The sequence below is a fragment of the Theobroma cacao genome, chromosome 9 (genome assembly GCF_000208745.1).
Source record: "Theobroma cacao cultivar B97-61/B2 chromosome 9, Criollo_cocoa_genome_V2, whole genome shotgun sequence".
Lineage (NCBI taxonomy): Eukaryota > Viridiplantae > Streptophyta > Magnoliopsida > Malvales > Malvaceae > Theobroma > Theobroma cacao.
In genome coordinates this window covers 33,426,968-33,442,937 of record NC_030858.1, presented here as the reverse complement: position 1 = coordinate 33,442,937, position 15,970 = coordinate 33,426,968, and the positions used below count along the sequence as shown (strand labels likewise).

At 35.5% G+C, this 15,970-nt stretch overlaps 4 protein-coding genes across 5 annotated transcripts; 1 reads left to right on the top strand and 3 right to left on the bottom strand.

The window, feature by feature from the left end:
* On the bottom strand, window positions 733-1,880 carry LOC18590244 (transcription repressor OFP6). Its single transcript, XM_007015658.2, has one exon. The coding sequence runs from the start codon at window positions 1,555-1,557 to the stop codon at window positions 970-972; it is 588 nt and encodes a 195-aa protein (XP_007015720.2). The 5' UTR covers window positions 1,558-1,880; the 3' UTR covers window positions 733-969.
* LOC18590243 lies at window positions 3,138-4,085 on the bottom strand. Its single transcript, XM_007015657.2, has one exon. The coding sequence runs from the start codon at window positions 3,790-3,792 to the stop codon at window positions 3,292-3,294; it is 501 nt and encodes a 166-aa protein (XP_007015719.2). The 5' UTR covers window positions 3,793-4,085; the 3' UTR covers window positions 3,138-3,291.
* Window positions 4,726-6,621, top strand: LOC18590242. Its single transcript, XM_007015656.2, has 3 exons — window positions 4,726-5,132; window positions 5,925-6,104; window positions 6,211-6,621. Exons 1-3 carry the CDS (start codon window positions 4,896-4,898, stop codon window positions 6,367-6,369), a joined length of 576 nt encoding a protein of 191 aa, XP_007015718.1. The 5' UTR covers window positions 4,726-4,895; the 3' UTR covers window positions 6,370-6,621.
* Window positions 6,415-15,534, bottom strand: LOC18590241 (transcription factor E2FB). Of its 2 annotated transcripts, none has more exons than XM_018127437.1 (14): window positions 15,053-15,534; window positions 11,158-11,344; window positions 10,917-10,973; window positions 10,670-10,755; window positions 10,509-10,597; window positions 10,334-10,388; window positions 9,397-9,449; window positions 9,261-9,311; window positions 9,114-9,162; window positions 8,923-8,988; window positions 8,762-8,841; window positions 8,387-8,612; window positions 8,083-8,149; window positions 6,415-7,996 (listed from the first exon to the last, which is right to left on the bottom strand). In XM_018127437.1, the coding sequence occupies exons 1-14, from the start codon at window positions 15,260-15,262 to the stop codon at window positions 7,875-7,877; spliced, it is 1,398 nt and encodes a 465-aa protein (XP_017982926.1). In that variant the 5' UTR covers window positions 15,263-15,534; the 3' UTR covers window positions 6,415-7,874. The 2 variants fall into 2 exon arrangements, with proteins under 2 accessions (XP_017982926.1, XP_007015716.2); XM_007015654.2 differs by having other exon boundaries at window positions 8,762-8,838.

Below are 15,970 nucleotides of genomic sequence, written 5' to 3'. Positions count from 1 at the left end.
TGTAGTAGAAGAATAAAAGCAGCAAGGTTGCCACCAGAAAACTGCTACTTCTAAATAGCAGAAGAAGAATAAAGACTGAAGAAATGCACCATTTCATTTTTTGTTAGAAAGAAGACAACGAGGATTTCGATACTACACCGTTTTAATTGATACTAAAGGATGTAGGTAATTAATAGCCGTTAAGTTAGTTAATAGCTTGATTAGTTACAGCTTTTTGTCCTTTTCTTCTTTCCTGATTTGTGAATATATATGTACAAACTTTCTGGTATTCTTTCTGTGAATGAATCAAAAATCATTCCCCAAATATTATACGCCTCTCAACCATATTTCATCAAGTTTTCCTTGAAACAATTAATGAAAAGTTTTTGGGAGGCTATGGTAAGGGCCTCGTAAAGTTCCCCATGAATGACCAAAAAGCTTAATCAAGATGGTGGAGCCCTTCTCTGATTTGATCATATTTCATGTAATTACAGCAAGTAGTAAAGGACAATTGAATACCCTTTCTTAACAACCCAACAAAAGCAAAAGCAAATATGAGATGAAGTGATGAGCCTTTGTGGAAAATGCAATAGGGCCAAAATCTCTCTCCCTTTGATAAAACATAAAAAAAAGCAACAAATGTAGCCAACCACCACCATTAAAAACTTCACAGTTGGTTATAAATGCAATTCTTGAATATTGATTTTTTTATAATTTCATTATTTTATAAAAAAGAAAATCATAAGTCACAACTTCGTTTTAAATTTGCTTATTTATTAAATTGAAACAAAAAGAAAATCTCTCTTCCTATTAACACATTATTTTGAAGGTTATATGCAAAAATCTTACTAGTACATATATGGACTATCTTTTCTTTACCACATAGCACCCAGAATTTGACCAACCGCCATGCAGTTTCACTCGAGCGAATTCAATGTATTCACATGGTGTGTCCTCTCCACACGTGCTAAACGCTTAGCTAGCTCTTAGCTAGGATCCATGTTTCTTTCCATGAACAACAACACATGGTTCCTCCCTTACTGTAGCAATCTCCTTGGAGGTAACCTGATTCCAGATCTCCGTGAACGCCTTGACGATAACGTCGTGGTGACATGGAGAATTCAGCTCCAGAAAGCATCGCAGAAGCTCCTGAAGATCATCTTTCGAGTAGATTTCTTTTTCCATGATCATTTGCAGCATGGATTGTCGAAAATCTTGGAATGGGTCGTTGGAATCCTTCACCACAGCGATGCTGTCGATGATTTTAGGACAAGGGCTGAACATAACTTTGGAGGGTCTTGGAAGATCAGGTTCAGATTCAGAGTTGAGAGTGGATGATGTTGTATCAATGTTGAAAGAGAAGGAAGTGGATGTCAGGTCATCATTTTCCATTGCTGACAGGGCATTGCTTTTGTCATAACAAGCTGAAGAAGAGGGAAGTTTGGGATTTTGGATTGCAGAAATTTTGGATTTCGGTTTTGGTTCATAAACATCAGAAAGTTTTGGCCTGCCACAGCCACATGATCCTGCATTAGCTGTTAACAGGGTTTTCAACAGATTTTTCTTGCTGGAAGACATAAAAAAAAAGGGGGAAAGAAGATTTTAATGTTGTGTGTTCCTCGAGGTTTAAACTGAAAACTTGATGAAACTGCTATAGAAAGGATTTTCTAGTATGTGCAGGGTTGAGCGGGATAGATTTGTTGGGTGTAGAAAGCCTAGATGGGATTATCGGTAGGAGTCCTTGTCAACATTTTTCGCTAGTGGCTAGAGAGATCGATTTGAATGAGAGAAAGGTGATTTTAGGAACTAGCCATTTTCTCCGGAAGGTTTTTTTTATTATTATTATTTTAAATTTATTTGAGGTATTTGACTTAACTTAGAAGAAATGTTGGGCATGTGAATTTTGGGATAAGATTCTTTTTTTTTTTTAAATAAAATTTGCCTTTTAGGGTTTCATTCTTTTTAGCTAAAGATTCCTTTTCTCTTCTTTAAGCAATATTGCTCTAACCTGATGGTAATTGTTTTGCTGATAATGATGCTTAAGACTTACAAGTAAGCTTATTAGTGGGCCAGTGGCCAACCTTGAACTCTTTTTTGGAAATTGTAAGTTATAAAGCTTTCTAAAATTTGACTTTGGGGGTCTCAATCTGATTTTACTATTTGATATACATACATATATATATATATATATATAAATTTCTTTTGGTGTAATCGTTTGGCAAAGCTATAATTAATCAAATATTTTCACTATGTTTAAGATTTTATTATTAATTTAGTGAATATTTAAAACATATATACTAAGAATGTCAATGTATCTTTGTAATTGGTACTAATAATCAGTAATCAAGACATATGGCCCAAGGAGCAAACGAAAAGGCTTGGTGCCCAAAATGTGAAAGAAAGAAGAATCGACATCGGAATTGGGCCTTTTCAGCAAATTAAAAGGTAATCTACTCCCATTATTTGGAATGGTTCTAATATTTAATTCTAATAGTTTAAATATATTTTAAGCTAAAATTTTGCTTTTAATATTTAACAAGAAGTTTAAATAAAACTAAAAACCAAGGGAATTTCAACCTTAAAATCATAGCAATTCTTCAATTAAGTCTAATGTTAATTCATTCCAGAAAAAGATTTAGTTTTATGTATACCTTATCTTGTCCAATAATGGCATTAATTCATCAATACAGAGTTAGATTCAATTTCTTTACAAATTAATGATTTCCAATTCATCAGCATATTTAAGATTTGACGATAATAGATGAATCAATTTAATAAAAAATAATGGAATATTCGAACTTACAACAATAGCACTTCTTCAATTTTTTGTCAATTCTTTCGAAAAAATGATTTAGTTTATGTATACATTATTTGGTTCAATACTGACATTCATCGACACAAAAGTTAAGTTGAAATTCTTTACAAATGAGCTGTAATTCATCAGCATATTTGATATTTGAGCTTTTTCATAAAAAGAGTATAGAATGATGATAAATGAATCATTCATTGTTTTTTTTTTTTTCATACAAAAGTGAGGGCTACAAAAGATAACTCTAATCTTATAGAATCTCTTAAGGTCTAATTATATTTAATCTCGTGTATGTCATGAGAGAATTCAATTAGAGATCATAAATTTGAAGCGTAATACTCTCTTTTCTATAAATAACGTTGCTGTTTTATTTATTATTTTTATTGAGAAGAAATGAGAAGTTGATTCCAAAAGTTGTTCGAGTTCTAACCTAAAAATGAAAGGAAAAACCAAGACAAAGCAACAGGAAGGGTGAAGAGTTACCATATTTACAAACAAACAGATCAATTATGATTCATCCCTAAGCTGCTGCTTCGACCAAAAAGAATTGCTCCAGAAAACTTCTCAAAAGCACATGCAATCTTGTGAATGATGGTCCTCCTAATAAACCTGAAGCAAGCTTTCACCGGCGACTTCACCTCCACCCAAGCACGGCAAAGAATGTGTTCCTTTGGAGTAGTACTGCTTGAATTAGGTGGCAACGCCATTGGCTGCAAATAAACCCATGCAGCTTTCTTCACCAGCAAGTTGGTTATAGGAATCTCGTACGCAGATGCAATCGTTAACCCTGCTGAATAAGGATTGTTCTGGGACTGGGACCCTTTGCTTGAAGGCATCAAGTCTTTCAATGAAGTGTATGTCGATATAAGAGGGCTCGAAGAATCCAACTCTGAGTCAAGGGCTGCATAGTATGAACTCTGTCGATCGGTTTTTGGGAAGTTGTTGCTTTCTATTTTGGCCGTGAAAGCAAGTTTTTTTGACTCATTATTAGCTTGGGGAGCCATGGAAATGTTTTGTTTTTTCTTTTCCTTTTGGGTTTTGGAGAAAAAGTTTGGTATTATAGTCTTTCTTTAATTAGATTGAGTTATTTGAGAGAGGAGCAATAAAATCTCTGTAACCTTATACTGAAAGATACTTTATCTGTTAGGAACTTCAAATTTCAATTGATTTTAATTTTCAAAATTGTTTAAAAAGTGGGATCAGAGAAAATCTTTTCAGTCCAGTTTGAATACATCACATAAATTCCAAGATTAATATAGTTGTATAGGACTCTGCTACTTGGCCCTAAATTGACCATATTGCCTTAGAGAAAATCGGAAATGACAATAATGACCCAAACATCCTCAATCAGACAGTAAATTTAGAAAACTTAGAGTCTGGACCTGATCTTCATCTAAATTCCAGAATGAAATATATGTTGACTCTCTTTTTTTTTTTTTTTTTCTATGGCTATAGAAAGGATGAACCCTCAACTTTGTCTCTGGATATAGGGTTTTTAAAATCCATGATTTATGGAAGGAAAGCTTGCAGTTAAAATCGGAAATCTTACCACCATATCTGCTCACTCCTCAATTTTATATTGTTCATGACATGTGATAATTAAGATAACTGTTTAGAGATAACAGACAGAAGCATACGGCACTCTTGTTTGATTCAATGGGATATAAATTTATCTTCAAATCTCTTGTTCATCAAAAGAAACCCTCTAACCTCTTTAATTGGAAAGATACAAGTAGCACTAAATTGTCAGGGAAGTGACTTAGATGGTAACCGGTTCGGCCTGAGCGGCATTGCCCTTTTAGGAATTTGTCCGTGTGTCCCGATATAAACAATGGAAGTTAAGCCACGTAAGTTCACATCTGGCCTCAGTTTCCAAAAGCACTTTGGGCGATTGGTCTCAGCCAAACCGAAAATAACTGAAAACTAGAGGGCCAATACAGTCACTCGATAAACATTGAACGACCTTTTGTGTACTTTGCAGCCCTGTATGAGTTTCTATCTCTGGTTTTTTCCCAGATTTTTTTCTTGGTTATCCTAACTACTTAGAAAAGGGGGTCTTGAACAAATCTTTGTTTGGATAGGGGCTCTATGGTCAGCTAAAACGATAATGGCAACAATAACAACTCTGACCGTTACTTCTCTCTCTTCCTCTTCTTTCTTGAATACCAAAAACTGTTCCAAGCTTTCCTACTTTACTTCGACTCCAACTTCCATCAAACCCAAGTTGAAAAGCTTTAGAATCAGAGCTGTCAAAGAGAAAACAGAAGAAATCCAAACCCCATCTTCTTCTTCATCTGCGGATGAAGTTACAAAGACGTATGGCCTTGAAGCTGGGCTTTGGAAGGTACTTAATTCTCTGTTCTCAATCACTTAATTATTCCTTTTCACTATTGCTTTTTCTTTTCCTCTTCTTTAAGCCTGTCTACATGATAATTATAATGAAAAAACTAGTATGCATAAACGATGGATATGGTTTGCTTATATCGGCATTTGTAATTGATTTGGTGATTTTCTTCTTCTACTAGTTTTAATTAATTGCAGATTTATAGTTATTTTGTTTTTGGCAATGGATTCGTTTGTATTTAATTATGTTCCCTTCAGTTTCTAAGACAGCCTAATTTCACAAATTTACCTTGGTAGTAGAGAGGTTGACTTGGGAGTATAGTTTTATGATTTTGATTTTTTTGGTTTGGTTGGTTCAGAAGGAGAAATAGTTCATAGTTAACAGTAAGAAAACCTTGGCCTCCTATCTCATTTTTCACAAATTTCTTTTCCTTCAATATTATTTACCAATGTTTTAAGTAGAGATGGCTTCAGTCAGCATTAATTCCAATACATAAATTAAAGCTCACAAAAGAAAAAGAGGCATGCATGGGAATTTTGAATGCACTGGAAGCTTTATCCTTTGTGGGTGGAGGTCTGTTTTTTGTTTCATCTCTGATTTTGACATGGATAGCATGGCCTGGTTAATGATTATCAAGAGTCATTAAGGAATTAATAAAAGGAAATAATAGGTTCTAAGGAAATTAAAAATACATGCTGTTCCTGAGTTTTTCCCTACTCACCACCTTTTGGTTTTTGGGTATGAGAAGCTAACTTCTGTCTTGTGATTCACATACTTTGTGAATATCGGAAGATATTCAGCTCAAAGGAAGAAGGTGAAGAAAAGAAATCAAAGGGTGACCAAGCCAAGGAGCTGCTAGCCAAATATGGAGGAGCATACTTGGCAACCTCCATTACTCTCTCCTTGATCTCCTTCGCCCTTTGCTATGCACTAATTAGTGCTGGCATTGATGTTCAAGCATTGCTGCTAAAGGTAAAAACATCCAAGAAAACATAAATGTGGATTACAAATTTTCCTTAACGCTGACTTTTGGTAAAGGGAAGGCATTCCGGAACTAACCATTAGATTGAATTTCCAGGTGGGAATCTCAACTGATGCGACTGGAGAGAAAGTTGGGACCTTTGCTCTGGCATATGCTGCCCACAAAGCCGCATCTCCAATAAGATTTCCTCCTACTGTGGCTCTGACTCCCATTGTTGCAAGTTGGATAGGAAAGAAGGTTGAAAAAGATAAGTAAAATATGTCGACCAAAGTTGAATTGACCTGTCTCACTTTCAGTGGGTTTTTTTTTTTTTTTCTCTGTGGTGTTTCCCATGGAGAGTAGAGTTTTTCTTGTAGCGCCAAAATGATGTTGGTTGATTTCAAGTGCTTGCAGTCGAGTTAATTGCAAGACTACTGTTGATTTGTTGAAAACACACATAAGATTGTAATCATGTAAAACAATAAGCCTGAATACAACTTCTGCCTCCGGGAACATTTCATATCAAAATTATTTTCTGCAATTCCTGATAATGATAGAGGAACTGAATCCTTCTTTTCTTTTCTTTTTTTTTTTCTAGAATTACTTTTCTTTTTTGGGATAATCGAATTTGTGTTTATCCAAAGAAAGCATGTAAACCTGCTACAAAGTCACAAAGTAAAATACAAAAGTTTAGGCAAACATTCTGTCATCTAATCCCCAAGCTACAAAAGGATCTTTATTATTGAATCCCCTCAAATACTGAGTCGAATCCTAATAGAATCTGCAATACAATCAAATTTTGCAGTTATGGTATTGGCTTGACCTCCATGAAGTCTCCTGTGTCTTTCTCTCCACAAGACATGGATACATGCACTCCAAGCAAGAACAAATGGTCCCCAGACTCAAATCACCTGATCACAAAACAAACAGATGGTATTTGCAGAAACAAGGCCCCAAGAGCATAATCTTTTCTGAGTAGGCAACCTGTCAAGAATGGCCACAGTAGCATGCCTTTGTATATGACACTCGAACCAAATGATCCAATGCCAATCAACTTTCTCCTGCTTCGTACCTAGTACATCCCCAGTGTGTGCAGCACTGATTTTAGAACCAAAATAAACCCAAACCTCCTCACAATTCTGCAGCTTAGTAAAGAGTAAAGGCATATTTAATCAATCTTGGTAAAAGGTCCGAGTATCCTAGTTCAAATGCCCCTACCAAATTTAATCAATCTCTCATGGGCGACAAGGCAACACCTCTTTCTGCGATACAAGTGCATTGCAGGCAGCCAGCCAGCCTCGGCCTTTGTATATTTCTGGTAATATTGAGAGGGAAAAACTTCTCAAAAACTGCCTTGCCATGCACTAAACATCTCGTAACATATTTATTTCATCAAAATTTGCTCAATATAGTAAAAACAAGGTACATCAGATCATTTGTTTGCCACATGTCTGTACGACCCTATGCCAGTCAATCTAATAACAAGTTCTGGTTAATGCAATAAAAAGGTAAAAGAAGAGGAATAATATACAGGGACTAACTCAGATAAAATATGACCTTATTTACTACAAGATCACGTGGATCATTTGTATTACTTAGCTGTACAGTGATTGTTCTACCTACTTCCTATTCTTTAGTTCCTCAACCTTTGAGGAACATCAAGTAGCCAACTTTTGCGAACCATTCACACCAATCTCCACAGCATCAGGAATGCTCTCACTAAAATACAAGCAAAGGGCTCATCACTTCCGCAAACACAAATATGCCCTTCACCTCCCAGTTTAATTAGCAGATGGCACTTCATTTGCATTTGATGGAGGCGTTTGTGGACGTGGTGTGCTAACAGCACCCATGCCATAATCCTCATCATGAAGTGTACCAAACTCATTCCATCCAACCTCAGCTACAGTCAAGAGTCATGGAATGCAAAAATAATGAGCAAGAGAAAAACAATTAACAGTAATCTGACTACATCTCAGAAGAGGATACGTTCAGTCCGCCACATGTCAGTGATGCTAATGCTAGGATCTGATAAAAGCCAATAATCAGCATCACTCTGCAAAAGAAATCAGGAATTTAGTACTCAATAATGTTTAATTAGAAGTGCATGCAAATTAAAAACTTCCGCACATGCCATTTTGAAATGGTCAATTGAATCTGGTTTTCTAAAAAAAAATGGAATATGTTATTGAAAAGCAATCCCCCCTTCAGTGAATCATCATGTGCATAAGTTTTAAGGTCTACAGAGAATAATTTGTTTTCTGAATTCCTACAGTATGAGGTTTGAACTTACATCAACATCTGAGGGAACGATCTTCATGATCCCACTCACAAAGTCCTGTGACGCATTAAGATCTGAGCACATTCTATTAGTATCTTGGCCCTGTGGTTCAATCTCCTTCCCTCTGCTCTCCTCCGTTACCATTGTTGTTCCTGGATTCTCATTCAAGCCTGAAGTTGATGGAAAGTTCGGAGGTGGATCTACCCCTTGTATCTCTTCAAATTTCTCCTCAAATTGACTAGAAAAAGCACAAGAAAATCATCAGGAAATTTGCCACTTTCATGTTCAAATGGACATTTGCCTTTAACACAATGGCTTTGCCATGCCACGAAAACAGATTAAAATTGCATATAAGACTACCAACTTTTAACCAACATGAAGCAGTACCTGACAAGGTAAACATCTATAGGACCCATTGAGCTCCTGAGGACAATCCTGTATCTCCTCTGGGGATAGTCAACAGCCTGCTATAAGAAAGAAGAGTTAGCAATTATGATTGAACATAAAAACATAAACTACATGTTAATTCTTCAAGCCATTAAGAATACCTCATCAGGATCTGGGACTTCAAGTGTGGTTCCATGTGGAGCTTTAATAGCTATCAGTGTTTCATTCTAAATAAGGCAATAAAACATATATTTAACAGCAGAAAGTAGAAAGAGTCTTAACATTAGCAACGCAAGGTGGCCTTACAATTACCAACTCAGAAACATATAAAATATTAGAGCAATAAACAAACCTGGAAGCAGGGTAAGTTCTTGATATCTTCCTCAGTGACAAAAAGCCACCTGAGATGTGAAAAAGGTGAAATGAGCTAAGTTGCTCTGCTGAAATCACAGAAAAGTGTAAAATTCATAATATCTTGAGCAGGGAAATGAAAATTTACTTTTGATTATTTTCATCTTCACTGAGGTCCCTCAATCGTTCTTGCATTTCTCTGTACAATATAGAAACCTCAGCAACGATCCAGAGAATGAAAAAAATTTAACCGAAAACAATAGCAGAGGCCATAGCAGCTTAACCTTATTTGTTCATCTAATCTGCGTTCCTCAATAGAAAGGTTCTCAACTTCTGCCTGCACAGAATGTTACCATTATGAAGTTTTTAATTACAAATTAGCTGATGAGAAACAGAAAAGGTGTTTGATCCATCATTTGCAACTATTGTTTTCACTAGTGAGAAAAATTAACTGAATATGACTCAACAAAGCCTTATAATTTTGTGCTAGAGCATCCAAATAACAGGCGGCTGCTAACTTTCAAGGCTAAAATTAGAGGCCAAGAAAGACAAACAGAAAGGCACAAAACCGCCAATTAGTCGTGATAAAATGTCATGGCTTTTGACAGGAGTCTGGATCTTGAATAAAAGCTGGAAAGAAGAAACTTTCAGGTAGCCTAAGCCAGCAGGTTAAGGAGGCATTGATGGATCACAGTTATACAGCATACTGGTTACACTAAAAATGACAGGCCACAGCTAACTTTCAAGGATAAAATTAGAGGCCAAGAAAGACAAACAGAGGCACAAAACTGCCAATTAGCAGCGATAAAATGTCATGGCTTTCAACAGGAGTCTTGGTCTTAAATAATAATGGAAGGAAGAACATTTCAGGTAGCCTAAGCCAGCAGGTTAAGGAGGCATTGATGGATCCACAGTTATATAGCATACTGGTTACACTAGAAGTCATTGTTATTGTCTTTTCAACTGAAAAGGCACCGTCATCATTGCAGATGGAAATACAGGACATGTTGGATTTTGACACAGTCAAAAAGAGCAATAAAGATAACCAAAGATCAGAAGAAATGAAATAGTACATGCACAGCTAAGAAGAAAAAGACAGTAAAATTGGACTAAGTTTCCAGTATATACGAACACTAAACAACAAACCACAACAGCTGAAGCTTAAACCATCATAAATCTGCATTTCAATTAACAATTTGTCTACAATTTCATGAATCATACCTGCAAAGTAGCAACATTCTCATCAACTTCCCCTGGTCTTGAGACATCAAGCCCCCTGTTATGAATTTAAAGATTGAGGGATTTCTTAAGTAGCGATGCATATTCAGATATGAAAGCAAACTAAAATGATCCAAAGAGCCAACAAAGTTTAGCGAAAATAAGATATAGGTCATACTTCCACTGAATTCTGTTCTTGAGTTTCTTTTCAATCAGACCAATTCCTTCAAGAACATTGGTTATGTCATATATCCTCCTCTTTTGCACCTGTAGGAACAGAAAACCATCAGGAAACGGAGTTGTATTACCATATGTTCGAACCAATAATGAAACAGTTACCTCCAAGGTATCAGCAGCCTTATTTAAATCAAGAATACCATCTTCAGCTTGTTTAATCAAATTGATGAACTTCTTTGTCAAAAGCCCTGAGTTAAATTCAAAGGACATTACTGTCAGTCTTACAATTCAAGCACTCAATTCCATAAGCAGTGTGAAACAGTGCCAACAATAATTTACCCAATTTACTTCTTTTTGAATTATTTGAGATAAACACCAAAAAATATATAAGTAAAGGGAAAAAAACTACCTAAGGAGCTGTCATAACGACAAGGACCTGAGGGAGTGAGATTGTTGCCAGGAGAACCTGCAAATTTCCAAAAGTTTTCAATATTTATATCAACTTTTATTCCTTTCGCTTCAGTAGAACTAGGTCAAAAAGTGATGATTTTGCAAGTAAAACTTTTAGAACTACAATGACCTGTCACTAAGGTAACAGAAGAATCACAGATAGCACCTTAGTCATATAACTTGCATACCATACTACTCACCAAGATTTGAAGCAGGAGTTTGAGGACCAGCTTTACTGCTTTTTGTTAGCCTTGATGTTTTAGCCTTCCCCCCTTTTCCTGATACAGGAGTCTGGAGGGGACTGCTAACCACTTCAGTGTATCCAGGAGGCATTGTCCACTCACTAGACTCAACTTCCCGATCTGCTATATCACTCTTCCTCTTTAACTGATATACCATACAAAATTTTCAAATTGCAGTTAGAAACACAGGCAAATAAATTTTTGGCACAAAATTAATCAAGAAGAAAGAAACTTCAGGCTCCATTCAAGAAAAAGCATCATATTGAATGATAAAAAAAGTTTGTTCGAAATATATAGAAGAGACTTACTTACAAGAAACTGAACCATGCACCTAGGAAAAAACACAGGGCATTTGCATTTGCGGACACTATGAAATTAGACTAGAACCTTAAAGGCATTTATTTATAGAAAAGATAGGAGTAAAAGTGAACAAGGAAAAAAATGGTGCATCTTTCGGCCAAGTGCAGTAGACAGTTTCTATTTCCCAATTTGTAAGTTAAGATCAACATGTCCAAATACAGAGCAGCCTTTTGATGTAAAACTGTGATCATCTACATTCTACAAAACATCATGATGACTAAGTTGTTCATAACAAAAGTAGCACCAATACCCGTATCTATAGTGATCATGCAAACTGCATGAGCACAAGCACTAACTACAAACAAAAATCAGTGCCTCCTAGTAAGCACCAAGGATGAAACTAATTGTTAGTGAAATGAAGCCATTTAACCTTCTTGTCTTTTCATTTTCTGAAACGAGATTACCTAAACTTTTCTTGTCTTCTTACAAACAGGCTCCATCAACATCCTCAAAAGGAGGATTATTAATTAGCTTAATGACATCCTACCCTTATGCTATCCAAGTTTTCTTAAAGAATTTGCTGGAATCCCCCAATCCTGGTCCAGTCTGAAGAATGGCCTGGACTGTCAACAAATCTCAAAGACATTGATAAAGTTCAGGATTTGATAAAAATTTCTTCACAGCATCTGTCTGTTTCTATCTTGTAGGTTTATACTTAAAGTTTCAGCATTCAGAAAATGAATGGGTGATCTTCATACTTAAAGCTAATCAGACCTTCAACATGTAGCTTAGCCAGTTGAGCACTATGCACTTGCATTTATCTCCAGATTATTTGTTATGTAATACTCACACTTCAAACAGAAACAGTATTCTGGTATCTGGTGAAGTTGCAACCAAATGACGGCTTCATTTCATAATATTAATTTTTAGTTAGCAAACTTATAACTCTTTCAGCATCTTAGCAGCTATTATTGGAAATCACAAAAATCTACAGACACTTGAGAGGCTCTAAGTTATAATGTTTCCAATAGATAAACAAATTAAGTACATATAAGATGCATGTATAGAAATATGTATTAAAAATAATTCCACCATGTCTGATCTTACCATTACCAGTCTTTCGACTAGAAAAACAAATTATTGAAGACTTTTCACTGTCATAATGGTGTCTTTATTTAACACCAAGACATTATTCAACTTCAAGACTCCTTTTAAATTGAGTGACAAGCAGTTTATCAGAGAACATGTAAAACTTCGTCCCTTTAAAAAGATATGATAAGTAATAATTCTTAGAAGTAAGCAAAAATAAAGTATTAATAAGTAAAAGATTCTCACAACTTGATTCAGTCAAGCCCCTTGTTCTGTACACAAGGAATACTCTAAGCTACATACACAAAATCAAACTCGCAGCGTGATACCATTGTCCCAGATCCCAGACAAGTCTGCCAAACTTCAACTAAACAGAGAAGCACCATCCCTGGGTTTGAGTTGATTTTTCTTACTATCAGCAGATGTTATGTGATGGTTAAGCAAACAAAGTCTGCAGCAGAATGCATTAAATGAAATAACAACTAAGCAGGTCTTATTTTCAGTCAATAGATGTCTGACAAACTGGTTCTTTCTGATATCGAGTAAACCAAGTAGAAGACCTTAACACAGGTATCAAAACCTATCACACCAAAATCAAATACTAAATACTTTCCCAAATCATTAACATCTAATACCTACTTTTCTCTTATACTGTCTTCCTAAAAAATCAAGGCACAAAAATTCTGTTTACAAGTTATTTGCTGCTGAAAATTGGTGTCATTGATGACTATTTACCTTGGTACCTCAAGCTTGAATGGGGTATGGAAATAACACAGGTTACTGAAACACCTATACTTCTTACATGCCGGAAAACATCCAGTGAATCCCACCCATCCATTAGATGGGCAGGTACTTAATAGCCATAAACAACAAGCAATAACCCTTCTCCATTGTGATTATCATTGTGCACTCCACAAGAACTGTAGTTTGTTTGTTTTCAAATTATGTACCAGGCATTCATCATTCATAATCAATCAACTTGCTCCGAACAAGCAATTGGCAAGGGCTGCCTGGTTATTTTCATCTTACCTGTAATGAATCTTGTCCAAACACATTAATATACTGAAACTCTAAACATTCCTGTAACCCATTAAACCACTGCCAAAAGAACCTTCAAAACTTCTATACCTTCCTGCAACCATTAAAGGAGGAAGTTTTTTTCCTCAACCAACCTCATATAGAGTATACAATTCGCTTGACTAAAGTGACACATGAAAGATAATTTTCTCTGTCCACAATATTTGTCAATGTTTCTGCTCCATACATGTAGACAGAAGACATCATTTTCCTGAACCCTCACAAAATCATTCATCACGCACATCTTGATAGTAGTATATCTGTTTTCATTGCTATTCAATTGCACCTTAAATTCAGATGTGAAAATTGGCTTCAGAGCAAAATTCTTCTTGATACTTCCAGCCACTATCATTTCAGCCAAGTACCCACATTTTAGATTTCATAATTGTCAAAACCTTTAACTTCAATACCTCCCTTGTATATTCAAAACAATGGTTGTAAAAGAATTATCTAAGAAGGCAGAGACAACTAAGTCAAGCAACCAAATCTTGAAGCAAGAATTATATAGCAGAAAGTGAAGAAGCTGGATGGTCCCATGTTGCTGAGGACATGGTTAGTAAACTAAGGAAAGAATCCAAAGCACAATTATTAAAAAAAAGTCAAACTAACTTGATAAGATATCATCACATAATGAATCTGATCATTTTGGGATACTAAAACGCTTAACATTGAAGCAAATAACCTATATTTGAAAATAAGTGAAGTTCTAGAGCTTTTACACTTCACAACACCACTTATACAATCAGCATGACAGATTCATAAACAAAATAGACAAAGAAATCAAAAAGTCACAACTTAAATTGGGCTGTTACTCGCCTAAGGGGCACCAACTTCTGCTTAAACTGGGTTTGCATGAAACTGCACAACATATTCACAACACAATTAAATTAGGCTGCACAGTTATAAACAGTGTCAAGGCTTGACAATGTTGTGCTTAATTCTACAGTGGCAAACATCATGGCCAGAATCAGTAGCTTGAATACAGTCAAAGATTATTCTCATAACAAAAATCTCTGAATAAGCCCGAGCATTGACTTGAAAATTCAGTATTAGCAGTTTTTCCAGATTTTGTCTCTCTTTTTTTAGACATAAATCTCTATTTATTCAAATCAAGCACAAGACCAACTTAAGGCGCTAATTAACCCAATAATAAACCAAATTTACCAAAACCCGCCAAAATTCCCAATTAAAAAAACCACTAAAATCCCCATTCAACAAAAAAAATAAAATTCAAACCACAATTTTTTCCCATAAATTCCAACAACTAAAAATCAAAATTCATAAAATTCACACCCCAAAATCACAAGTAAATCAGATCTACTAAATCCCTTGATCAACAATAACAATAAAACCCCTTAAATTAAAATTTTATAAACAAAAAACCTACGGGAGACTTAACGACGATTGCTTCGGCATCTTGATCGGCGATGCGGCGAGGCTCAGTTGAAGGGAAGCGGTGATAGTCGCCTCCAGGAGCCATAAACGGCGGCTTCATAGAGAAAGGTAGCTGTCGTTTTAGTTGCTGTTGATTTTGCAGCTGTTGCTGTTGCTGCTGCATGGATTGCTTTAACTGCTCCGAAGCTTGAGAACCCGACATCACATAAAAACTTAAAATTAAATTAAAAACAAAGAAAAATAAAAGGATTTTGGGGGTTTTCTGGGGGGGATTGTTTGAAGGAAAGATAAGGAGGGAAGGTAACGGAATTGTGGGCAAAAGGGGGGGGTTTTTGGTGGGAATTAAGGGTAGATCTGGTGTTTGGGAAGAAGGAAATGGAAAAAGCGGGAGAGAGAAAGTGAGCAGAAAACGAGGGAAAAAAAATAAAAATAAAAAGGGAGGGTGAAGGGAAGGGAGGGAATTTTGGTTCGGATATAGATGTGGAGGGAAGCACTGATAATTAATTCTATTTAATAATTCAATTATAATAAAAAAAATTTACATTTGACCTTTTTCAAAAAATACACCATAAATATTAAAAATAAAATTTTGCAGTTAAAGATTCACGAAGACTTAACGGTTTGAGCGAAGTTAAAATTGGATACAGTTTAAACCACGTGAAATTCTTTTTATTTTGTTTTTGTTCGGGGAATTCCCGCCATTTTAACAAAGTCCAAATCAAAAGGGTCCCATTTTTTTATTTGTTATAATTTGTTTTTTTCTCGTTTTTATTATATAGAGGTTTCTAGGCCGTTAAATTTTTGTTGACTAGAATATTACCAGAATAAAAAAAAAAGGTTCAAAAAAACATTATTTGTATTATCTGTTTCTTATATTTGGGATTTTGAGTACTATGTTTAGGGTAAAAGT